We start from the raw sequence: 26896 nt of genomic DNA, 5'->3' as shown, positions 1-26896 counted from the left end.
ACATATAACAATCCGCACAATATTATTGACTGCTGTACGTCAAAGTAGTTTTTAGAGGTTGTTAAGGTTCATTTCACTTCAGACAAAACGCAATAAAATTAGTAATCAAGTAGTAAAATCTTTATTTCGCCAGGTGGATGTGGCAGTATGTAATATACAGACTATAGGTTCACTCTATCCCCACGCAAAGAGGTAATGTTTAATCAGATATATTTATACCCTAATAATCAGTGATTCAGCAATACTTTATCTTACAGAGCATTGTACAGCCTCTTGTCTGTTAAGATTAGGTTAGCCCATATATGGTCATGCCGAAGAGGCTATTTTTCTGCAGATCAAGCATTTGGTTTTTTTTTTACCTTATTGACATACATTATAATCTTATAGAGTAAAGAGTACGCCAAGTGTCTGAACATTCTCCTGATATTTATATCATAAAGGGAAACATTCATGAAGTTGTGGTGTTGTCTCACTAGTTTTATGGAAGAATGGTGAAAACACTTTGTTAGCCTTGCTAATGTAATAGGAGAAAGGTGAAAGCCTTTCTTTATGACTTCTAATTCAACAGCTGAATCCATTTTGTAACTTTTAAATCTTTACATTTTTCATGCCAACCTTATGGATTTTCTCGATTTCTTGGGAAATGTGGGTAGCAAGGTCAGTGCTATTAGAGGATTCATCAGGGATCGGGGCACAACACTTGTCTTATTATAATACAGGTGCCTTTTTGTTGATCTTTATGATCAATACTTATTTTATAGTAAGAACGTTTTTTTTTAATATACAATAGTTGTAAAACAGTGAACACAATTACATACAAAGATTATCAAGAATTTTTGCAGTTTGACAATGACAATAACCTGGTCGAAGACCTTTGTCAAATTCATGCTGTGAGATGTTGCCATGCTTATCCCATTGAGACTCGGGACGATTCAAACAAGAGGACATGACTTGAGAATTAAGGGACAGAAGTTTAGGGGTAACATGAGACATAACTTCTTTACTCAGAGAGTGGTAGCTGTGTGGAATGAGCTTCCAGTGGAAGTGGTGGAGGCAGGTTTGATTTTATCATTTAAAAATAAATTGGATAGGTATATGGACGGGAAAGGAATGGAGGGTTATGGTCTGAGTGCAGGTAGATGGGACTAGGGGGAAATAAGTGTTCGGCACGGACTTGAAGGGCCGAGATGGCCTGTTTTCCGTGCTGTAATTGTTATATGGTTATATGGTTACATGGAGATTAAAAACGTAAATAGCGACTTCCGGTGGCGCTATGCTGGAGTAAGCCACGTGCCAGCTAGCTCCATGGAAAAGCCAAAAAAAGGGAGAAAAAACGGAACGTGCCCGCTGAAAAACTTATCGGCAGCTTGTGTCGAGGGGTGAGTGACGTCATCAGACCGCGACGATGGTTGTTTAATGTCGACTCAAAGAACTCCCCCGAAAGTACAGATAAGGAAAACCTGGGTTAAACGACTGGAGGAATAAGTAGGCCCGAGTGAAGCCTCAACCTCAATTTCAGCGTCGTCCTAAGAAGAAATTTCTAAACAAGGTCAGAAGGTAAGACCTAAAAAAAACGGAATGGAGGAGTTCCATAACATTATTTCATAAGAAATATCTGTCATAAGGGAAGAATTGAACATTTTTAAACAAGAAATATCAGATTCATTTTGGACTGTCCATACTAAAATTCTGGAAGAATTGTCTACCTGGAAGGACAAAATAAGTGAAAAAATAAACCGACATATGGAAGAGGTAAACGCTAAATTTAATAAATTGGAATCCAAGCTTAATTCTAAGTTGGATCCAGTTATCAGTATAGTAAATCAGCATACTACAGCTATAACTGAATTAGAGTCAATTGCTCAGACAAGTGCTGACACTACGAAAAAGGTCTTAACTGATACCAAGCGTTTATCAGAATTACTGAATAAAATCTCTGGAAAATGTATTGATTTGGAGGGACGTTCAAAACGTCAGAACTTAAGAATCGTGGGAATCAAAGAGGGCAGAGAGGGAAATAAAAACCCTTGTGAATTTGCTGCCGATATTCTACAAAAGGTTTTAAATTTAGATAAAAAGCCTCTGCTGGATCGTGCACATGAGACCACGTCAGAACACTAATGCCTCCCCAAGACATCTGATATTGAAGGTGCATTAGGACCACGTTTTGGAAGACATAATGTCGAAAATTGCCGGCAACAGTAACCTATCATTTGAAGGCGACAATATCCGTATTTTCAGAGACTATCCCGCAGAGGTTGTCAAGAGAAGAGCGCTTTTCAACGAGACAAGAGGAATTCTTAGAAAGATTTCAGACCTAAGATTTGGACTGTTGTATCCTGCAAAACTCCGAGTTACCTACAAGCATAAGGAACACTTCTTTACCGATCACAAGAAAGCATTTGAGTTCGCCCAGGACATTGAGAAATCATCGGTGATGAACATCATCTCCACGGGGTCAACACTTGGTGGAGAACAAATGGAACTTTAAGTTGTTATACTTAAATGATAGTTGAGTAGTTATCTTGTTATTAATTTACAACTACTATTATTATTTAGTAGTAAATATTACTAATTATTACTAACTATTATTAATTATTATTAATAGTTAGTAATAATTAGTAATATTAATTACTAATTATTATGAATACAATATTTTTAGAGTTAGTTACAAATAAGAAATGTAATCAATACCTAATGCAGGTATTTCATTTTATTCTATTAAAAAATAATTAATAAAAAAATATTCTTTGACTAATAAATATTTCCCCATCACTGGATTAAAAATCCCTCAGACCTATTTCTCTCTTTTTTTCCCCCTCACTTTTACAAATTGTTATTACTGAGATTTTGTTTGTCTTTTAAAACATGGAACTAGTATTATTATTTTTTAACAAGGCTACGCTGGTGTGGCTATCACTAACTACACTTATTGTAGTTGTAATTTTTCTATCTTTTTGGCACCCTACTAACTTTCTATCTACCTATCTTAGCTTTAATTATATAAATGTTAAATTTACTTATAAGATTTTTTCAAGGAGATATGTTCGAGATGAAGATCTATCAAATTTAAAATTCTTTGATCCTGTGTTCGGGTGGAATACCAGATTCAAGGTGTTGAACCAGTTGCTTCTTTATAGGCCACCCTATCCATAAGATGCAAGCTGTTAATATGAAAATCAGGGGTGAAGGATTTACATTTTGTAGTTGGAATGTTAAGGGTATCAATGAGGTAAAGTATTAGCACACTTAAAATCACTCAAAGCTGATATAATATTCCTTCAAGAAACTCATCTTAAATATGAAGCACAACATAGATTGAAAGCAAAATAGATTGCTAAAACGTATCATTCCTCATTTGCCCATAAGTCTAGACGGGTTGCAATTTTAATCCGTAAGGGTATACCTTTTAAACGTGTGTCAACTATTGCGGATATTGATGGTAGATATATTATATTGGTGGGTGAATTATATTCAGAAAAAGTAATCTTCCTTAACGTTTATGGTCCAAATTTTAATAACCCACTGTTTTTTAAGAAAACACTTAATACTATTCTGGAACTTACACAATACAATCTGATAATTGGTGGAGACTTAAATTGCACATTAGACCCTTATTTACTGTAGATAAATCATCAAGGCAAAGGAAAATAAAATTCAAGGCAAGTGAATTATTAAATTCATATATTAATACTACCAATATTAAAGATGTCTGGAGAATAGAAAACCCCACTGGACGAGAATATTCATTTTACTCACCAGTACATAAAACTTATTCAAGAATCGACTATTTTTTAGTGGACTCCAAACTTATCCCATATACATACAATTCAAAATATCATAATATTATAATTTCGGATCATGCACCTTTAACATTCATGGTTATATTAAAAGGTATAGATAAGAAGCAGATACACTGGAGACTCAATCCTCAAATTCTAAATGATAAAGCGTGCTGCGAATACCTCACAACACAGATTAATATGTTCTTTCAGACGAACGATTTCCCAGGAACCCCTCTCTCCCTTCTGTGGGAAACTTTCAAAGCCTTTGTACGAGGAGCGCTTATCTCCTCCCAAGCCTTTCATGATAAAAAGAGCCGAGCTAAACAATATGAACTAGAAATGCTAATAAAGCAATTAGATATTGAAAATGCGACAGCTCCCTCTATGATAAAACACAACAAAAGTGCTGCACTTAAATATAAATTAAATCACATATATTCAGACCAAATTATAAAACTTTATCAACAAACTAAACAATTACAATTTGAATTTGGTGATAAATCACAAAAATTGCTCGCTCGTCAACTTCGCAAGTTAGATCAGAAAAAAAACCAATTCATAAAATTAGATCAGAAACGGGAGAAATAATATCATTGCCCAAGGACATCAATGACAGATTTGTGAAATATTATCAGACTCTTTACTCAGCCAAAATAACAGATCGTACTATGAGAATGGAAACATTCTTAAAGAAATGTAATCTTTCAGGATCAGATCTGAGAGAGAGAGAATTATAAGGTGCTGAAATTTCAATGAAAGATATTGAAGTCCATTAGATCCTTGAAAAATGGAAAGGTCGCGGGCTCCGATGGTCTATATTCTGAATTTTATAAAAAATGTAATGATTTACTTCCCACGCCTACAGACATTATATAATTATGCTTTCACACAACAGGTATTGCCAGACACTTTAAATGAATCAACAATAACACATACCAAAAATTGATAAAGATCTTGAAGATCTCATATAGAGCAATAGCTCTTTTAAATACCGATCAGAAGATTTTTACAAAAATCTTAGCCCACAGACTAGGCTTAGTAATTCATAAATTAATACGCCCCAATCAAACAGGTTTTATCCCAAAACGCTATTCATTCTATAATTTAAGACAATTGTTTAATATAATATACTCAAATAGAATAGCTAATGCAGATTTAGCAGTCATCTCATTTGATGCTGAAAAAGCATTTGATCAGGTAGAATGGCCCTATCATCTCTGTGATGGAAACATTTCAATTGGGTGAGAAGTTTTGTACATGGGTTAAACTCCTATATAGCAATCCATCAGCTAGAATATTGACAAATCAAATGTTATCACCTAAATTCAATCTATCTAGAGGTTGTAGACAAGGATGCCCACTATCTCCGTTACTATTTGCTTTAGCTATTGAACAACTTGCAGAAAGTATCAGAGCTCATCCAGAAATGTATGGGACAATACTAAAGATACAGTTAATAAAATGTCTTTATATGCAGATAATGTATTATTATACATCACAAATTCAGAAACTAGTATTCCGAATTTATTAAATCTTATAACGCAATTTGGTTCATTCTCGGGATATAGAATTAATTGGAATAAAAGTGAAATTATGCCAGTAACGGAACCAAACCCATATATATTGCAACAACTTCCTTTTAAAATAGTTTACGAAAAGTTTAAATACCTTGGAATTTATGTGACTAAGAAATACGCGTCTTTATTTAAATCAAACTTTCCTTCCCTTCTCTATAAACTACATAAGTATATTCAATATTGGAAAACACTCCCCATTTCAATGTTTGGTAGAATGAATGCCATAAAAATGATTTCCCTTCCCTAATTACTGTACTTATTTCAATCAATCCTGATCTATCTTCCAAAAAAAATGTTTTTAAACACTTGACTCTATTGTTACAAGTTTTATTTGGGACTACAAGAACCATAGAATAAGTAAAAAACACCTGTGTAAATCTAAGATGAATGGAGGATTAGTTTTACCAAATTTTCAATTTTACTTTTGGGCAGTTAATATCAAAAATATGAACTTCTGGTTGGAGGATATGGATCAACAACCAGGTTGGTTAAATATGGAAAAAAAGGACTGCCTATGAAAAAGGTGCGATTTTGTTAACACCTACAAAATTGATTAAAAAAACATAGTGGAAAACCGATAATACATAGTGGTATGCAAACCTGGAAACAATTAAAACAGACTTTAAAATTGGATAATTTATCACTTCTTCTCCCTAACTTAAATAACCCCTCATTTAAACCGTCCGTGTTAGATAAAGGATTTGCAAAATGGAAAAACTATGGAATTACAAAAGTGGGACTCCTTTATCGAAAGGGTATCCTTCTTTCATTCCAGGAGCTACAACAGAATTATGGACTACATCAAAATAATTGTTTTAGATACTTGCAACTTAGAGATTATATAAAATCACATACACAAGTGTATAGAACTAAGGACTCAGAAATCCTCGATGAATGTTTGAATAAACATCCTAACACATATAAATGAATATCCTACATTTATAATATCCTGTCGACGGAACCGACAGACAAGCATGGGAAAATGAATTGGCACAATCCATAACGAAGGATATATGGGATGAAAGCCTACAACATATACATTACTGTTTGTTAAAATGGCAGACACACTTTAATAGAATTTAAAGTATTACATCTATATTACTAAAACTCTGTTCTTGACTGGTTTTGGCTTTCTGTGCTGCGGTTTCTGAGAGTACGCCGCCACCTACGGCCGTCATTTTTGGCCACCTCGCTCAGAGCCCCCCTCCGCCACATGTGTGCCGAGGATTTTACCCGTCGATGAAAATTGACAGAGATATTAATGTTTTTACAACATTCCCCATTCTCTCTGCTGCCCCTGTTGGAGGGAGGGGGAGGGACTATAAAACCAGGAAGTGGTGTGCCTCAATCAATCTCTGTAAGTGGTGTGCCTCAATCAGTCTCTGCAAGTGGCGTGCCTCAATCAGAGCTTTGAATGACACTGACAAATGTCTACAGCACTGTGAGTACCCTTAATTTGGTTTGAAAATGAAAATATGGTTAGAGGTAAAAAAGCACTGCCTGCAAATGGTTGTTTGGGTTTGGGTTGAAGTTAAAAATCCACTCTCGCTCTCCCTCTCCCCCCCCTCCCTCTCCTATCCCTCTCTCTTCCTCTCTCTCCCCCCCCCCCCCTCCCCCCCTCCCTCCCTCTCTCTCTCCCCCCCTCCCCCCTCCCTCTCTCCCTCTCTCCCTCCCTCTCTCCCCCTCCCTCCTCCCCTCCTCCCCTCTCCTCTCCATTCCTCCCCCCCCCCCCTCACTCCCTGCCCTTCATCCCTCACCCTCCTACCCGCCTCTCCCGGGCCTCCCCCCCCCCCTCTCCTCCCCCCCCTCCCTCTCCCTCCCCCCCCTCCCTCTCCTCCCTCTCTCTCCCCCTCCCCACCCCCTCCCCCCCTCCCTCCCCCTCTCCCCCTCCCCCTCCCCCTCCCCTCCCTCCCCCCCCCTCCTCCCCCCCCCCCCTCCCCCCTCTCATCTCTCCCCCCCTCTCTTCTCCCCATCTCCCCCTCTCTCCCCCCCCCTCCTCCCCTCTCCTCCTCTCCTCCTCCCTCCCTTAAAGCTCTGGTTTCACAGTTTTCCTATTTTCCTAATAGATATCGCCATCCCTCCAACAAAGTTTAAAAGTTTCAAAATTTTTTTTTTCTTCCAAGAGTAAATTTGACTCGTGGAAATGTCTCAACATGATGAAAAATGTTCCCCCTCCCTCTCCTCGTCCACGAGTTCCCGTCCCCCCCTCTACTCGCCTCTCCGAGTCCTCCTCTTAAACTCGGGATCACCTCCCCCCTCAATTAACAAACTAATCCCATTCCCCCCTTCACATATAACAACATGACTTTTTAAATCTCACTGTCATTAATTTATATACCAGATGGAAGAAATCCTCCTCCCCCCCATCCCCTCCCCTGGACAAAACTGATCCTCCTCCCCCCCCCCCTGGATAGACCCCTCCCTCCAACATTTAAATCATCTCTCTTCAGCAGCTCGTATCGGGCCCAAATCACCTGAGGAAATCTGCCTCCAAACTCACTCACCCTTTGTTTTGTCCCGTTCTTGCGATCCGTCACAGTTTGAGGGCATTTGATTTTAATCCCCCCCCCCCCCCCCCCCCCTCCGAGGCGCTGCCTCCAACAGCGCACACGGCCAGTGGCAGAACTGCAGCGCCGCTGAAGGTAAGTTTTGTAACATCGCTACGTATGGTGAGATATTTTAAATATTTTCCAGAATGTTTGACGGACACCTTTAAGTTAACAGTTCTATAAACCTTTGGGCTCTGAATTCCTCACTTGTATGAGAAGAATAAATGTGATGTCAAAATACACAATCTCCTCAATCTTAACTAACTAACTAACTCAATCTTCTAACTAACTAACTTTTCTTTATGATTGTATCAATGTGCTGGGTCCATGACAGATCTTCAGAGATATGCTGACCTAGGAACTTGAAGTTGTTGAATATCTCCACTACCAACTCGTTGATGAAGACAGGTTTGTGGATCCTCAGCCTTCCTCTTCTAAAGCCACCAGTCAGCTCCTAAACTGATGTTAAGAGTAAGATTGTTGTTACGGCACCGTACAATCACACAATCGATCTCCCTCTGATACTTTGACTCATCATTATCCATAATTTGTTCAACAATGGTGGTGTCATCGCAAATTTAAAGATGGAGTTGGAAGTGGGTCTGGCTACACAGTCATGGGTATAGAGTGAATAAAGCAGGGGAATTGTTGTGCCCCCTGTGCTGATGGTTATCGAGGAGGAAGTGTCGTTGCCAATTTGTACTGATTGTGTTCTGTTGATGAGGAAGTTCAGGATCCAGTTGCACAGAGACCAAGTTCCCTGAGGTTGGTAACAAATTGGAAGGGGATGATGGTGCTGAAGGTCGAGCTACAGTCCATGAACAACAGCCTGCCACATGTGTATTTATTGTCAAAGTGGTCCAGTGCAGAGTTGAGTGCCAGCGAGATTACTTCCACAGTTGATCTATTGTGGCGGTAGGCAAATTAGTTTTGTTTAGTAGGAATTGATGGTATGTAAGCCCTGCCACAGCTGCCGAATGTCTGTATCATCTTCCAATTTAGAGCAGAAATCCCTTTTGGCCTTTTTTTTTTTAAACCTGATTGAGGTTGTACCTGAACTTCTTATGAACTTGCAGTATCGGTCTTGAAAGCCCAATATTTGATATCGCAATCTTCTGAGGACCTCCTGGTTCATCCGAAGATTCTGGTTGGGGAATACATAATGGTATTCATGGGAACACTCTCCTCCAAGCATTTCCTTATGATGTTGGTAACAATGGTGGCATATTCGTTCAGATCCTTAGCCAAGTCCTTTAACCTTGCACAGTCTACCGACTCCAAGAAATCCCAGAGCCTTTCCTCTTCCACCTATGTCCAACTCTGTATTGTCTCACTGCTGGAGCTGCGCTCTTCAGTCATTGCCTATATGCATGAAGAAGGAGCACAGTCAGGTAGTCGGATTTCTCAAAGTAAGATGAGGGACGGAGCTATAGGCATCTTTGATGGTGGAATAATAATGAGCGGACGTGTTTGATCCTGTGGTGCAGCAGGACACATGCTGTTGGCAGTTCGGAAATGATTTCTTCAAGCTAGCCTTGTTGAAGTTCCCAGCGAAGATAGGAAAAGTATTGGGGTACAACCTGGTGTTTGGTGAATATGGCGTCCAGCGCCTCCAGTGCTAGACAAACTGCAATCCTGCCTGGAGTGGGATGTAGACCAGTCACCATGATGGAGGTGAATTTCCTCGGGAAGTAGAAGAGACGGCACTTCACTGCCAGTTGTTCCAGGTGCAGAGAGCAGGAGTTGGACAGGACCACTAAGTCTGAGCTCTACCATGAAGCAGATGCCTTTGCCTCTACCTTTTCCCAGTGCCTGTGTTGAGCTGGAGGGCTGAATCTGGGGAGCTGGGGAAGAGCCATATCTCTGTGAAATAGAGCACACAGCATTCCCTCACCTCTCTTTGATAAAGTGGCCTTGGTGGTCATAGTCTCCTGCCATTCAGTGTTACTTGCAAGCCACCCCATAGACAATGTTGTCAGAGCGTGAGAAATTTGTGAACAGCGTGAGAATTTGGCGAAATGCGTGAGTCTCATGCTCAATGCAGTCCTAGATTGTTAAACTTTACTCAGATCCCCCCCTGGGCTCCACACACCATGTACCATTCACTTACAGACCCTGCACCAAACTCTCCAAGAGAGTGACTCTTGCCCTCTTAAAAACACAGGGACCTTCTTTCCTATGGGTTCCCATTTTGTGGCTGGATCATTAACAATGCCATGGAGAAATGTAATAAGCAGTCTTGAAGAATGGATTGGAGAGATAAAACGTGTGTTTACACATTTCTCCAACCATCTCCTACCACCCCAGTCACCTTGATCATTTGTACATTCACCTTCCTTCTCTGAGGCCCATATTTTCCTTTTATTTTCTCTTTCCCCTCTCTCCCTTATCACTCCCTCCAGTTTTACATTGCACTTTTCCTCTTTTTTTTTAAATCAGACATCCTTTTGTTACTTACTCCACCCATCTGCCAATCACCCCTCCCTCCCCCATATCTACCCATCACTTGCCAGGCTTTGCCCCACCCCAACCTCCCCTTTTCAGCTTTCTCCCTACTATAATTAGCTTGAGGAAGAGACTCAACCTGAAACATCATCTGTTCATTCCCTCCACAGGTGCTGCCTGACCTGCAGAGTTTCTGCTGCTTTTTATTTTTAGTATTTACACTGTGTTTTGCATACCTTGATGCCTCACTTCTGCAGAAGGCTCAGGAGCTATTTTCCATTCAATGTGATATGTGTGTCTTAACTAATATTATTTGCTAATGTATGAATTAAAGTATAAGTTTTGTGTGTTTAAGTATTGTAAATGTATTTTTCATTTTACTGGGTTATATCCTAATGATCCTGCTACATTGCATTTTTTAACCCTCAATATTCCATTTATAATGTGAATGCAAACAGCTGGAATGTCTTTATACAAGACAATAATTATTACTTTCACAACATCGAAAATAATCTTTGAACCAAATCATTTTGTGCTAACATATAAAAAAAACTATGATCTACTCAACCATTAAAACATAGATGTCGTTTATTGGGTTAAGAAATCGCACCATGTTCACATTATAAAGTAAAACGGTATATTAAATTAATAATTATAAAACTATGATACATAGCAGCTATGTAAAATTATTTCTTCTATTAGATTTTCCAAACTAACACACTTTTGATTTTCTGAGGGCTGATTCTGTAATTTAAAACATTATGCCCATTTTTTTTGGTGTATTTATTTTGAGTACTTCTCCAAGGGCAACAGTAAACTTCAGAATCATCCCTCCAATTTGTTATAAATATATATTGCAACAATGGAGTCACAGACATAATCTTTACATTAAAATGCAGATATATGAGGAAATGAAGTGCAGATTATTTGAAGATTTTAAAAAGTGGATGCCTTTTTCATTAGAATGTTGTCAACAAATACATGTTTAATGTGCCTGCTCCTTTGTATGGGCACATTGTGATACAGAATTCAATACCCAAACTGATCATCGAATTGATGAAGAGTCCATAAGCTGTGTGAGGGGTGAGGTTGATTCAGCATTGAGCCTCCTTGATATAAAATAGATGAATTGGGGGCACTAGCCAGATGGAACCTGATGAATTCCTTTGGCTGGTAGCTAGGTTATTGGTGGTGGTGAGACCAAGCCTGAGGTGAAGGTAATGAGCAAGAGACAAAGTGTAATCGACTGACCTGGGTCAGCAGTGACACTAATACTTCTGTGAAGCTGGTGTAAAGTGGAAATAGGAGATGAAATTTAAACCATTTTCTAATTACAAACATTACTTTTGTAGACAGGTTCATTTCAACATACAAACTTTATTACCTTTATAACTACAAGAAATGTATTAAATATTCTCCTTACTTATGTGTAATCAAATCAGTAGACCGAGTGGATACATAAATAGCATCCCTTGGCTAATCAAATTAAACAACAGTAGATCATTTATATTTGATACTCTTAGAAAAAAAAGTTCTAAAATTGTTTCTATTTTTTTTTCAGGAAAGAAGTGGATGTATATGCACAAGAGACAGGCATTAGATTCTCAGAAACAATCAAGGAAGAATACAATCTTTGACATACAATAGGTTGCTGTTCAAGGTGATTTACTCATAAATATATAAAACATCTCTGTTTGCATATTTGTTGCAACAAACGTTTATTACATACATTCTTAAATATAACATGATCATATTCGAAAGATTAACTTTCAAGTGCCAGAACTACTACTTTCCATCCAGATGAGAATAGTAGATTCCAAAAGGATTTTGTAACATGTCGTAGAAGCCATTAAACTTCTTCTTAACGCACAATGCAATCTGGAAGAAAAATGTTTGAAGAGTGTTAGGCTTGAAGTTGGAGAATATGTAAGCAATGTGAGTTTTCAAGATGTAGGCTATTTATTCATGGAAACAAGGTGTAAAGATAAGGAAATCTAAATTATGTGATTGATCATTTTGAACAGGTTAATATGAATCCTATGCTTTTTCCATTATGAGAGATTAATCAAAGCTACGTGGAACTGCAGATGCTGCAATCTTGAGCAAACCACAATTGCTGAAATAACTCAGCAGATCAGGCAGCATCTCTGGATAATATGGAGGTGATGTTACGAGTTGGAACCCATTTTTAGACTGATTGCAGTAAGTGGGGAGAAAAAGGTGGAAAAGAGAGGCGGGTAAGGAGGAACAAAGCCTGGCAAGTGATAGGTGGATGCAGGTGAGGGAGGGAGGGAGGGAGGTGATTGGCAGATGGGTGGAGTAAGTGACCAATGTTAGACAAAATTTGTTGTGATAAATATGCATGTGCCAATCAAACGTCCCTCACCTGTATCCAGTGGTTAAATGTAATTCTGAAATTGGTTATAATTGTTTTGAACAGACATTTCAATCAGATGATTCTGACAATTACTGGGTAACTGTATAAAATTGTCCATTTTACTTAATTTTATCAAAGATCTATAGTAATTAGTGAGCAACTTGCAGCACATGTTAACCTGGGCCGCTTAATGTAACAGTGCTTTAGATATGGCTATATATCATTACAAGAACTGAATCTACTTACCAAAGAGCCCAAAATGAAAAGGAGAAACAAAGCCAACAGAATGGCCAATACTATAACTATGATGGCCCAATATGGCAATTCACTTCCATTCAAAGGTCCAAGTGATTTGCTGGCTGGAAATAAATGAATACATCGCAATATAATTATACAAAACAAGTAATATTTCAATTACGGCTTACTAGGTTTAATTATCTACCAAATATATCCCACTTTTTTGAAGAAACGTTGTGCACAATAATGGAGTGAGGGCAAGGGCTGATTGGAAATTGATGTTAACAATATCAGGTTTAATGCATTGTAATCCCAAACCAGTGTGAGTCTGAACCATGTTAGAAAAAGCTATTATCCTACAACTATCATGTTCTTGAACCTACCTACACAGCCCTAACTTACCATGACAACAGAACGCTACGACCCACTTCTTGCACTGCTTTTTTTCTTTTTTAATTTTGTTTTTGTACTAATTTTTTTTTTGTACGGTTTTATTTCTTTTAGAATGGTATGTTTAATTTATGTATAATTTGCTTTGCTGTGTCTGAGTCTACATGCCTGTGATACTGCCCCAAGCAAAATTTGTCCTTGTATCAGTGCCTTGTCAAACTCATGTGTGTCAAAGTAAACTTGATCTTTAACTTGAGAAATATCAAGAGATTGGCTGAGCTGGGTTTATTACGAAACACTGATTAAGCAATCGTAATAATGTAAAGGAGGTTGTTTTTGCACGCATGGGCGGATTTGATAGAATCTGGGTTGGTATCGTTAAACATAACAATGCGAAAGCCCTTCCTACACCAATTATGCACAGCCCTGAGGACTTCCCCTGAGCGCCTGTAAAAGCCCTGTCCCACTGTACGAGTTCATTCAAGAGCTCTCCGGAGTTTAAAAACAAATCAAACTCGTGGAAGCACGTAGAATGTACGTAGCGGGTAAGTCGGAACTCGGGGACGTCTCTTAGCGGCTCGTAACGATAACTGCAGGTACTCGGGAAACGCGGTAAGCTCAGGAAGACTCGTGAAGATTTTTCAACATGTTGAAAAATGCCCACGAGAGCCCCGAGTACCTACATGCGGCCATTACCGTAAATCTCCGAGTTCGAATCAGGGTAAACGCGGGAGAACACTTGAATGAACTCGTACAGTGGGACAGGGCTTTCAAGTTTACTGGGAACTTTAAAACAGAGAAATTAGAAAAATTACTTCTGAGAGGAGAATAATGGATCTGGAGTTATTCATGTTGTCCAAAAGTATCTAAGAAACAGCTTTCAAAATCTATGCAAATTCAATTTCCGTCCCATGTGATATCTTGGGAGTTAGCACTATAAACCATAGAATCATGGATTTGCACTGTAGAAAAGTAAGCCCTTCGGCTCACCATGTCTATGTAGGTATGTTACAAAACTTACCTTCAGCGGCGGTGCAGTTCTGTCACTGGCCGTATGCGCGATTTTGGCGGGGGGGGGGGGGGGGGGGGGGGGGGGGGGGGGGAGCGGGCCTGTCCGAGATATATTTTCTCGGGCTACTAACTGATGCCGGCAAATCGTTCCGACTTCCGTTCTCGGAAAAAAAATAAACTCGCTGGACAATTTAATCGCTGCAGTAAAATAAAAATCTACTTCTAACGCCGTCAACGCCGACATTGGGATGGATCTCACGTAGGGGACAAAACATAAGGTAAGTCGTGTATTTTACATATAAACTTGCTTCTTAGCATTACTTTAATCAAAATTTAATCGGCAAAAATGTGATTAAGGCACCATACGAATCGGCAGTGTTTTTCCTGCCGATATGGGGTTTAAATTCACTGCAACCGCAACATTCCAAACGATTGCATTCCACAAAATCTCACTCGCAAGATGATTTAAATGGCCATTAATTTACGAGAATTAAACACTAAATTCCTTCCATTTGGCCTATAAATTCATGACGATGAGATTTAAAAATCATGTTATATTGTGAATTCTTGTGTGAATGTTATTTGGACACAGGCTATTTAAAAATGTTAACCTTTTCTTAAGAAATGGATAGATGTTTAGATCTAATAATTGAATTTTGTAATTAGCTATAATTAGGTAACTAATTATATGCTTTAATTTCAGGTCATCCAAGTAAATTGTTTCACAGTTGTTTCAGAATGCTTCAATCTGTAATAACTAAACATTTGTTCAGTTCATTCAGTTCTCTTAATTTTTAAGAAAGTTATGGGCTTTTGACTGTCCTCGATCACAGCTTTTTGAGTTAAGTCAATGGAAAAGCAATAGGGAACAAGATGCTAATTTCAGAGTATGAAAATGGCCATAACGTTTTTAATACTGAAGATATGAAAGTGAATTAGGTGTCAAATTAAACTTCTTTTTATGCTTTATCTGATGGAATAAATTGCAGACTTGATTTTTAAAATCTCAAAACATTGCTAGTCTATGCTGCTTATTGTATCTCATCCTATTTACCATGGTCTCTTTCTTTCAGGAAAAAGTCAGCCTATCCAATCTTTCCCTGTAAATAACATCCTTCAAACCAGACAACATTCTGCATTCTCTCCAAACTGCACATAAAAGTCTAGGTATGGCCAAGCTTATGTTTTATAAGGCTGTAACATGATATTCCAGTCTTTTATTCTATTCCATGGCCAATGAAGGCTAGCATCCAATGTAGACAAGAATTCCACACTATCCACTTGACCTGCCACTTTCAGGGGGTCTATCGATTTATACCCAATTAATCCAGTGTTCATCAATACACCCTTGACACTACCATCTACTGTGTATAAAAATACTTCACGTTGCATTTGCACTGAAGAAATTCTATTATTGCTCTACCCAAGTTTCCAGCTGATGATGTAGCTTTAAATCAACTTCCTTGTTATCTCCAACACCAGTTTTTGTATCGTATGCAGACATATTTACCACACGTTGTACCCAAGTCATTAATGTACTTCACACACATCAAGGATCCAAGCACTAATCTTGCATTATACTAGTGGTCTTAGACCTCCAAACAGAAAAGCAATCCTTCATCACCACCCTCTGCCTCCTGTAACCAAGCCATTTTTGGATCTGATTTGCCAGCCTGTTCTGGATCCCATGGGCTGTAACCTTCTGGACCAGCTACAATGCAAGACCTTGTCAAAGGCCTTACTAAAGTCCATGTATTGTAGACAACATTTACCACACTCCCCTCATCAAAGTGCTAAGTTACCGTTTCCAAGCATTCAAACAGATGTGTGAGGTAGGGTTTCCTTTATAGAGGGCCATGCTGACTATCATTAATCAACCTTTGCATTTCCAAGTGAATATAAATTCTGCACATTTGATTTTTTCCCATTAGTTTCCCTGGTACTGATGTAACGCGCTCCAGACGGCTGTGCGGTCTGGACCTTCGCTGGACCGTCGCGGCTCAACGCGACCACGAGGTCGTGTAATTTTCGTGCCAAGAACACGTAAATGGGACAGGCCCTTTACTAATCATTTAGGTTATCGCCTGTGTCCATGGCTCTACACACAGATTATCCCTTTGATTCCTAAGGGAATCTACTCTTTCCCTGGTTATTCCCTTCCATATAAAATATTTGTAGAATGCCTTGGGTTTCTCTTTAATTTTGCCTGCCTATCATAATTCAAGGCCTCTTTTTGCCCTCCTAATTTACTTTTTAAATACCTTCCTTCTCTCCCTTTATCCCACACACGACTACCATTTCCAGTTGTTTATTCTTGTCAAATGCTTTCTTTTGATTCTTCATCAATCCTTCAGCATCTTGTGTCATCCAGGATGCTCTAATCTCGCCATCCTTACGTTTCATGACAACATGTTGACTCCGAACTCTCATTATCGCTCTTTAAAAGACTTATTTATGGGATGGCATTTCACCTGAAAGTAGCTGCTTGCCATCTATTTTTGTTAGGTTCTGCCCTATTTTAACAATTGCAGAATAGACAAAATGCCATCTGTCCATTCCCTCCACAAATGCTGCCTGACTTGCTGCGTTCCTCCACCACTTTGTTTTTTTGCACAAGATTTCAGCATCTGTAATATCTTGTGTCTTTGAGGACAGAATAGGCATGCCAACATAGAATAAGTGAATATATGAAGAGAAATAGCAATGATACATACCCACAATTACACTGCCAGATCTTAGTTGAAATTCACCAAGCTGCGTTGATCCATTTGTTCCAATATCAAAATTTGATTCAATTAATTCTGAAGTGAGTACTGTATTTTGTTTAAAAGGGTCAAAATAGCAAGAAGTGGAAACTTTCACTGATCCTGAGCTGTTGAGGAGATAACAATTTAACACAGAGTAAAACATGAGTTTAATTCTTAACTATGTCATATTTCACAGGAGAAATATTATTGCTCTTCATTCGTATTAATTCAATAGTAACTTACAGTAATCATACACGTAGCTAAATATATAGAAAGGAGCACATCCAAAAACTATACAAAAATGATTTCTGCCTAAAGATTGATTATTGAGATACATATTTAAGTTGGGAGAAGATCTTAGAATATACCCATCATATAAGTATATTTTAATGACAATCAATCTTAACCTCTCCAGAAAATTAACTTTAACCACCAGAATCTTATGCTTTGAATTACATTTATTTTTGGAGATTATTTTAAACAATGTCATTTTTTAATTTCTCCCTCAACATTCACTCTTTCATAAAAGGTCTTCACCTCAGCACCTCATATTTCGTTTCGGTAGCTTTCACCCCAGCGATATAAACATTGACTTCTCTAACTTCAAATAGCCCTTGCCTTCCCTCTCTGTCCATCCCCTCCTCCTTCCCAGTTCCCCCAGCAGTCTTACTGTCTCTGACTACATTCTATCTCTGTCCTGCCCACTCCCCTGACATCAGTCTGAAGAAGGGTCTCGACCCGAAATGTCACCCATTCCTTCTTTCTAGAGATGCTGCCTGTCCCGCTGAGTTACTCCAGCATTTTGTGTCTACCTTCGATTTAAACCAGCATCTGCAGTTCTTTCCTACACATTCACTCTTTCATGACGTACTACCAATATGCTTACTATATGAATTAAATGCTGTGACTGGCACCTCCCATTCAACCTCAGTGTATCTGTTGATGCTTTATCAGTCGGAATAGAAGCACAGATAATAAGGCCTAGAAATTCATTGATGGCCATGAGCTCTAAATGCATATCTGGCTGGATCTGTGGGTTGTAGTTCCTCGAAAGGGGACAAATTACGACATGCCAACCCAAACACATTAAACGGTTTATTGAGTGAGCTGCGGTCAGAATAGAACTTACCAGGGAAAGCCCCAGAGGAAGTCTACAAGGAAATCCAATTCTAATAAAATGTTTCCACTTAGAATCAAATGAAATTTCTGAATACTAATTAATAACATTTCTGCAATTAATTTATGTGAAACTAAGGGAAAAATTGGACCCGATTTCACCCCACCATCCAGACTGACTGTATGAACTTACTGCCTGTCTGCAATTATCTGTAGTGGGGAGAGGGGAGGGTTTTAATGAAACTAACTCTCTGCATCCTGCTGGCATCTGTGATGTCAAAGTGAGACCTCAGCAGTGAATAGGTCCCAGGAGGAACTCAGTGGATCAGGCAGCGTCTGTGGAGGGAACATACGGTGGACATTTGGGCCGAGTTCCTCCAGCTGTTTTCTTTTTACTCCTGATTCTAAAATCTATACTCTTGTTTCTTCAGCTTTTCAAGGGAGTTGCCTTCGGTAATGTACATAACTCATTCTGCCAACCATTGACACTAGGTTTTGCTTCGTGTAAAAATCTTGCAAGGCCAGTTTTATAGTTTATAGCATTCAGTGACAGCTAAGAATAATTTTACTTCGGAGTCACGTGAGTGACTACGTGAAGAACCCACCCAGCGCGCAGGCGCGGCATTACGTCAGCAGTGCAACAGCGGCAGCAGCTGGAGCCAGGCTCTCCAGCTGCAGCATAAAGACAAGACCTCAGGTAAGTGCCTTTTTTGTGTTACAGAGTCGCTCAGGGAGAATTATGGCCTCTCGAAAGCGACCAGCCAGAAGGACTGCCTGCCCAACTCCACCCGAGGAGGGGTCCATAGCTGGGCGGCAGCCACTCGTAGCGGAGGAGCCATTTCAACGCTCCCGCTCACCCGACACCGAGCCGCCCCCTGTGCTGCAGATATCGACGCCCCGCACAGGGAGGAAGGCTACTCACAAAACCGACCGGCCGGTGTCCTCCGATTCGTCGGAGGAACGGGAACGCTCTCCACCACCGAAACGGGGAGACGCCCGCATCAGCTGCATGAGGCAGCTCCTAGAACAAATGATCGATGAGGAGATGCAGGCTAGGCATCTCCCAGGAGGACGGGCTTTGGCCTCCTCCTCACCACACCCTTCTGTACCCTCTATGTTCGAGGGCAGTAAGGGAGGCCAGGACTGGGCTGGCCTATCCCAAGGGCAGGCGGAGGACAACATCAGTATGCCGGGCGTGCTAGAAGAAGAGCTACTGGGTGTAGTGGGCCGGTACGCAGCGCCCCCAACGACTGGGATGGTATTACCACCCAGAATGGCGGCCAGCATTAATAGGCTGTCCAACAAGCCGCTGCAGGACAAGGTCGTCCAGCAGGCCCTTGATACGTACACAGCGCCAGAGAATTGCGAGGCGCTGCGGGTCAAAACGGTCAACGGGCAGATATGGAACCAGCTGGGGCAGCAGATCAGGGCTCAGGAAGTAAAGATGCAGCGGGTCCTGAAACTCCACTCAGCAGCCATCACCGTCTTTGCTCGGTCCGTCGGGAACGAAGAGCTAACCATACCCCAGCAGGATGCACTCGCATTGATGTGCAGCACCACTTATGAGCTCAATAGCCTACGGCAGGACAACATTAGGCCTGCCCTCAATCCGAAATATGCAGGCCTCTGCAAAGCTCCAGCGCCCGAACGAGAGGCGCTGCTATTTGGTGCAGATTTGGCCAAAAAACTGAAGGAGTTGGAAGAGGCGGCCAAACCAGTAGGCCTCATGAGGGCAGGGCCAGGACCGAGCAGGGTGAAGACACCCAGTTGGCAGCACGCCTCGGCATCCACCAGCAGGTACCGAGCTGGTGAAAGCCTGGTGACCGCCTCCCACTACCCCCAGAGCTCTTTTTTAGAGCGGGGCCCAGGGCGGAGCCGTGGGAAGATGCGCCGCCCCACCGCAGCACCAACACGGACAACCTTGGGCCAAACCTACCGAAAACGGCCCCACAAATAAACATGGAGGTAGGTGGGTCTGGTTCCTGCCAACATACACAGACAACAGGTGCTGTATTAACAGGAGGACGTTTGAGGTTCTTCAAGCATGTTTGGTGCTCCTTAACTAACAATAAGTTTATACTCAACAGTATCAGTGGATACAAAATTGAATTCAAACCAGGCTTAGAACCTCCAGTTCAGCACATGCCCCAAAGGGTATTCCTTCCCTCAGCATTTGAGAAGGTAGAAGGACAAGCTGAACTAGATAGGCTCGTGGCTAAAGGCATCATAGAAATGACCACACACGAGCCGCACGAATTTGTATCAAATATTTTTCTTAAATCCAAGAAAGATGGTGGGTGTCGCATTATTATTGATTTGACGTCACTCAATCAGTCTGTTGAGTATCAACATTTCAAAATGGAGACATTTGTCACTGCCAGACAACTGATCTCCAAGGGATACTACATGGCAAGCATAGATATCAAGGATGCTTACTATTTAGTACCCATTCATAAGGATTATTACAAATATCTGAAATTTATCTGGATGGGCCAGCTGTGGCAGTACAGAGCCTTGCCCAATGGTTTAACGACAGCTCCCAGATTATTTACAAAAATTCTCAAAGTGGCCATGAAAAAATTGAGAGAACAAAAACATTTAGCCGTGGCCTATCTGGACGATGTTCTCATATTAGGGAGAACAAGGGAACTAGCTGTCGCAGGAGTTTTAGCCACTAAACAACTCCTTGAAACTTTGGGATTCATCCTACACCCAGATAAATCAATATTGGAGCCTACTACTAACATGGATTACCTAGGCTTCACTATTGACACTATCCATATGACTGTCACTCTGCCCAGAGACAAAAAAGTTTCACTCATCGAAGCTTGTAACAATTTAATTGCTACACCGCAACCAAGGATACGGCACGTAGCCAGAGTTATTGGCTCTATAGTAGCAGCATTCCCGGCTGCCCAACATGGGCCCTTGCATTATCAAAATTTGCAAAGGGCAAGGACTCATGCACTACGTCTTAATAGAGGGCATTATGACCGCAAAATGGAGTTACCCACTGAAGCCAAATCAGAACTTCAGTGGTGGGTCGATAATATTTGCACAGCACAGTCACAGTCCTATCGCCGTCACCAATCCTAACATAACCATTACAACGGATGCCAGTGCTTTAGGCTGGGGAGCTACTAACTCCATAGACAGCACAGGTGGCAGATGGACTAACTCAGAGGCATCGCTACTACAATCACTGGGCATTAACTTCTTGGAAATGCTCGCCGCCTTTTATGGGCTAAAAGCATATACATCTGATATGCGGCATGTGCATGTTAGGATTATGATTGACAACACTACGGCGGTATCTTATATCCAGCACATGGGTGGCATAAAATCAGTATCATGCGACAAATTAACTACTATAATCTGGCAATGGTGTGTCGAGAGACATATTTGGCTATCAGCTGCCTATTTACCAGGCAAGCTAAATTTAGTGGCGGACACCAGGTCACGAAAATTCAATGACAACATCGAATGGATGTTGGACCCAAAACTATTTGCTAGAATTGTCAAGCAATATGGTACGCCAGATATAGATTTGTTTGCGTCTAGACTAAATCACCAACTACCCATGTATGTGGCTTGGGAACCAGACCAGAGGCAGCAGCGGTAGATGCCTTCACGCTGGATTGGGGAAATTTCTTTTTCTATGCTTTCCCTCCCTTCTGCCTCATCAGTCGGGTACTCCAGAAAATTCAGGCAGACTCAGCCTCCGGCATTCTGGTCGTGCCCGACTGGCCTACCCAACCATGGTTCCCAATGTTCCATGACATGGTGGTAGAGACACCTATGGTCCTTCACAACCACCCCCAATTATTGACTCACCCGGTACTGGCATTAGTCATCCATGCCACCAAAAATTGAACCTCCTGGTTTCCAGATTCTGAACAGACCTTATCGGGGATTGGGGTTATCAGAGAGAACAATCACCACCATGTCGGCATCCCTGCGAGTTTCCACCAAGAAACAGTACCTGACCTACATCAGGAAATGGGAACAGTACTGTCTGGAAGCAGGGACATCCTACAAGACGGCTTCGATCTCGGATGTGCTGGAGTTCCTGGCCCACCTGCACCATGAACTAAAGATGAGCTACAGTGCCATCAATACAGCTCGGAGCGCCCTGTCCGCATACCTCATGCCCATAGGACAGCATAGTGTTGGATCCCACCCTCTGGTTATCAAACTCCTTAAAGGGATTTATAACACCAAACCCCCTACACCTAGATACACCCAAGTGTGGGATGTTAGTGTAGTATTGACACACCTTCGAGGTTGGCCTCCGGTGGGATCCCTGAGCCTGGAACAGTCCACTTACAAGACCCTTATGCTCATGGCGCTTGTCTCTGCTCAGAGGGTTCAGTCGCTGCATCAGTTAAGTCTGGACCACATGCTGACCACCCCAGATACCATTACTTTCACCATGCCGGGGTTGGTAAAACAGAGCAGACCAGGTACATCCAACTCCCCGTTGATCTTCCGGGCATACCCTCCAGAACCTAGGCTGTGTGTGGTGACCCACCTTCATCATTATTTAGACACTACCCAAACTCTTAGAGGGAGAGAAAAAGCCTTATGGGTCAGCCATAAAAAGCCTTTTGGACGGGTTACCAGCCAGACAATATCCAGATGGTTGAAACAGGTCCTTAACATGGCAGGGATTAACACAGATGTTTTTAAATCCCATTCAACCAGGGCAGCGTCCACCTCAGCGGCGGATAGGATGCAGGTTCCCCTAGACCACATCCTCAGAGCAGCGGGATGGTCAAGGGAATCGACATTCCAAAAATTCTACAGGAAACCGCTGATGGAAAAGGACGTCTTTGCGGAAAGAATTTTAGAAACCGCAAATTTATAATTTAAAAGCCCAGGGGAGCTATTTTTTGTTGTGTTAATAAACATTTGTTTTTTAAAACTAACAAACTTGTTGGTCTTTAGATACCACTTCCTCCCTCGATGATCTTTCGGCAGTGAGTGATATAACTGTTACACGGTTTGAAATCACAGACCTTTGAAGTCTTCACGTAGTCACTCACGTGACTCCAAAGTAAAATAGTAAGATTAAACGAGTACTTACCAGTGCGAAGTTTGATCTGTATTTTATGAGGAGTTACGATGAGGGATTACGTGCCCTCCGCTCCCACCCTCATTGTATAGATCAAACTCGGACTGATGTCTCATTGGTCTTTACTATCTTTACTTCAATTTGTGTCTATCTGTGATTCCACACCGCTGCTTGGAAGTATGCCGCGCCTGCGCGCTGGGTGGGTTCTTCACGTAATCCCTCATCGTAACTCCTCATAAAATACAGATCAAACTTCGCACTGGTAAGTACTCGTTTAATCTTACTATTAAAATTGACATAAATAATATTTAATGTTTAACAATTGGTTATTTATTTATATTGATAGATTTCTAGATGTTTTTACGAAATACATAACTTTTCCTTACCTTAAATTCGAAACATTGCAAAATTTATAGCATTCGCTTAGATCACTGTTTGTAAAAAGATCTTGAAGCTGTAAAAGAATGATGGTAAATGTAAGTCTAATCCTTTGTAAAAAAGCAAAATAATAATTTAAATTAATTGGCCTGAAAATGAATGAAGCAGAACCAAATAAATGTATTACATTTGCGTTACATTAAAATTATTTCAAAATTAAATAAATCAAGTCCAAGATTTAGTCATCAACTTTTAAATATTTTAATGTCCAACAATTAATATAAGCAGAAATCATTACCCTTGCTATGATATTGGTTGTTAGGTTTATATATTCAGAAGATTTTAAAATTTGGAGTTGGTCTGTAAAGTTGACGTTTACTATTGTGAAGTTAATTTGAAAGGCGAGGTCCATTTGGCGTGCTGAAGCTATTGTTGGAGGCTGTCCTGGTGCAGCAGCTGTGATGGTAGATTTTGCTTCCTCGCAGCCTAAAATAAGACATGTTTTTAATATTCCTCCAAAGTTAAATCAGAAACGATTACAGTCAAGTGTAAAATCTATATCTATATATCTGTATCAGGATAGAATGGCACATAATGAGAATGAAATCCAAATATAATTCACGCTGATATGTATGGACATTGAAATGCATATAACATTTGAATAAAATAAGTTACATACCAGTTATCTGAACATTATTGGTGTTAAATTCATAAGTTGCAGTGCTGGATGTTTTATTTGTTCCGTCTCTGAATCCCTGCTCCACAATAACATTGTCAATCTGCTGAGAATAATTCTTGAAAAAGCAGTCGGCAAGTGCTTTCACAAAGCCCTCGTTTGTCACGCTGCCAAATATAAATTAATTGAAATGTTATTTCTAAATAAAACTCTTAGTTTCGAGAGAACATTATTCACTAAATTGCATATCTTTAGCTAACTTAATTCAGACTTGCGTCAGAGGAATATTTGTTTCTGGCCTTTTCACAGGCTGAATGCTCTATGCTGTGAAGGACAGGTGTTTAATTCCACAGATTATGTGACACAATTATATATCATATTTGTATAATTCAGCTTGCTGTCCCATTTAAAACAAAACAAAAAGATGCTGGGAATCTAAAACGAAAATAGAAAATGCTGGAAACACCCAACTGTATCAGCACAGAGAGAAGCAGAGTCAGTTTTTCAGGTTGAAGACTCAGAATGGTGTAGGCCAGGAATGTGCTGCCAGGGCTGGTGGTGGAGGCAATGGTGTTTAAGAGGTTTTAGATAGACACACGAATTGCAGGGAATGGAGGGTTATGGATCATGTGCGAGTAGAGGAGATTCGTTTATCTTGGCATTGTGGACCAAAAGGCCTCTTGCTCTGTATCCTAGACCTTTCATCACAATGGAGAAGGAGACAAAAGAGGCCTATAGAGCAGCAAGGAGGACCAGGAAGGGGGTGATATCTCTGAGATGCTAAAACCTAGGTGAAACCTATCCTGTGGTATTTACCATATCATCACTAACATGTGTTGTCTCAATAATTTAACTATTTTTATGTCTATTGATCAATATTTTATCATCAAATTTTAGAGGAAATTACATCTCCTTTATCAAAATAATTGCCTCATAATCTATCCCCAAACAACAATGTTAAATGCTCTGTGTAGTACTTTGAGAAGACTGTGCTCTGTCTCGGAAATCAATTCTGGTGAAGAACAGCTTCGTGAAGCATGTCCATCGCATTAATCAGTGGTAAATTTCAAGGCAAATAATCTTCCCTCCAAAGCACAAAGCAAAACCTTCTGGGATATTTATTTTATAATGAGATTCCTGCCTGATAAGGTGGAATCATAAATAATAGGAACAGAATTAGGCCACACGGCCTAACATGTCTACTCCACCATTCAATCATGGCTGATTTATCTCTCCCTTCTAACCCCATTCTCCTACCTTCTCCCAATAACCCTGACAACCATACTAATCAAACAACTATCTATCTCTGCCTTAAAAATATTAATTGACTTGACCTCCACAGCCTTCTGTGGCAAAGAATTCCATGGAATGAATCATAACATGGAGAAACGAGAGCAATACTAAATAGATAGTCATTCTAATCCGATGAATAATTTAAACCTGTTGTCAATCATATTGATACTAAGGCACCATTATGTATTAGTGCTAAATCAGGCACTCATAGTATAGATGAATAGAAGTCTACAAAGTCCCCAATTTGTAAGCAAATCTATAAAAGCTAATAAAGGATTCTTACCTTAAGAGGATGTTTGTACATTCTGAAAATTGAGCACTTATTTTGCTGTCACGGAAGATGGCATTGAGCTGAAAGAAATATAGACTTGTTAATAATTATTATCACATTAGTTAAATTATTTTAATAAAGATTATTTAATTGTATTTAGGGGTACCTGATAAATGACCAGGGCTGAAGCCGACTGATACAACGGCGAGGTTGGGTCAAGTAGAACTGAACTGAATGGTAGGTTGGTGATGATAACAGACACATCAAAGCACAGAGATTTCTGACCTGGTTGTTGAGATGTAGCTAGGATGAAAAACATGAAATAAGCAATGCTGTTTTACTGGTAACCTGTTTCATTTGCTTTTTAACATAGGCTTTGCTTTATCATTGCAACTTGCACAAACATTGGGAAAGATGCTGGGAAATAAATTACTAATTCCCCAATTAGAACATGGAACAGTACAGCACAGGCTCTCTGGTGCACAATATCTGTGTCGAACATGACGCCAAGATAAACTAATCTGCCAGCAGCACGTGATCTATCTCTCCATACACTGTAAATCCATGTGCCTATCTAAAATCCTTTTAAGCACCTCTCAGTGGGTCAGGCAACGTCCCTGGAAGACATGGACAGGCAATGTTTCAGGTTGAAATCCTTCTTCAAACTGATTGTGGGGAGGGGTGGGGGGGAAGATAGCTGGAAAAGAGGTGGGGACAGAACAAAGCCTGGCAATTGATGGGTGTATACAGGTGAAGGGGCAGGGGCAAGTGATTGACAGATGGATGGCCAAAAGCTAGAGGTGCAAAGGAGACAAAGGGGTGTCAGATAAGTAGAGGAGTGAAATGTAAAGCCAGAGGCAGGAATATAGGCGGTGGGATAGTGGGTGGGGGGGGGCACATGAAAGAGAGGGGGGGAAAAGGGGGGCTGTTACCGAATATTGAAGAATTCAATGTTCCCATTGTTGGGTTG

At 40.4% G+C, this 26896-nt stretch overlaps 1 protein-coding gene across 2 annotated transcripts in view; it reads right to left on the bottom strand.

Moving 5' to 3' along the window:
* Positions 1-10947: 10947 nt before the first annotated feature.
* Positions 10948-26896, bottom strand: part of LOC129711176 (mucin-16-like) — a 42569-nt gene continuing 26620 nt past the window's right edge. For both annotated transcript variants that reach the window (XM_055658635.1, XM_055658636.1), the window contains 8 exons: positions 26093-26229; positions 25939-26006; positions 24366-24529; positions 23985-24172; positions 23695-23762; positions 17086-17243; positions 12980-13092; positions 10948-12234 (listed from right to left, as the gene is read on the bottom strand). In XM_055658635.1, coding sequence (XP_055514610.1) covers positions 12142-12234; positions 12980-13092; positions 17086-17243; positions 23695-23762; positions 23985-24172; positions 24366-24529; positions 25939-26006; positions 26093-26229 — 989 coding nt within the window. In that variant the 3' untranslated portion in view covers positions 10948-12141. The remainder of the gene's footprint in view (positions 12235-12979; positions 13093-17085; positions 17244-23694; positions 23763-23984; positions 24173-24365; positions 24530-25938; positions 26007-26092; positions 26230-26896) is intronic.

This window comes from Leucoraja erinacea, chromosome 29, assembly GCF_028641065.1.
Source record: "Leucoraja erinacea ecotype New England chromosome 29, Leri_hhj_1, whole genome shotgun sequence".
Lineage (NCBI taxonomy): Eukaryota > Metazoa > Chordata > Chondrichthyes > Rajiformes > Rajidae > Leucoraja > Leucoraja erinaceus.
The sequence above is the reverse complement of the archived record's forward strand: the minus strand, read 5'-3'. Positions and strand labels throughout refer to the sequence as shown.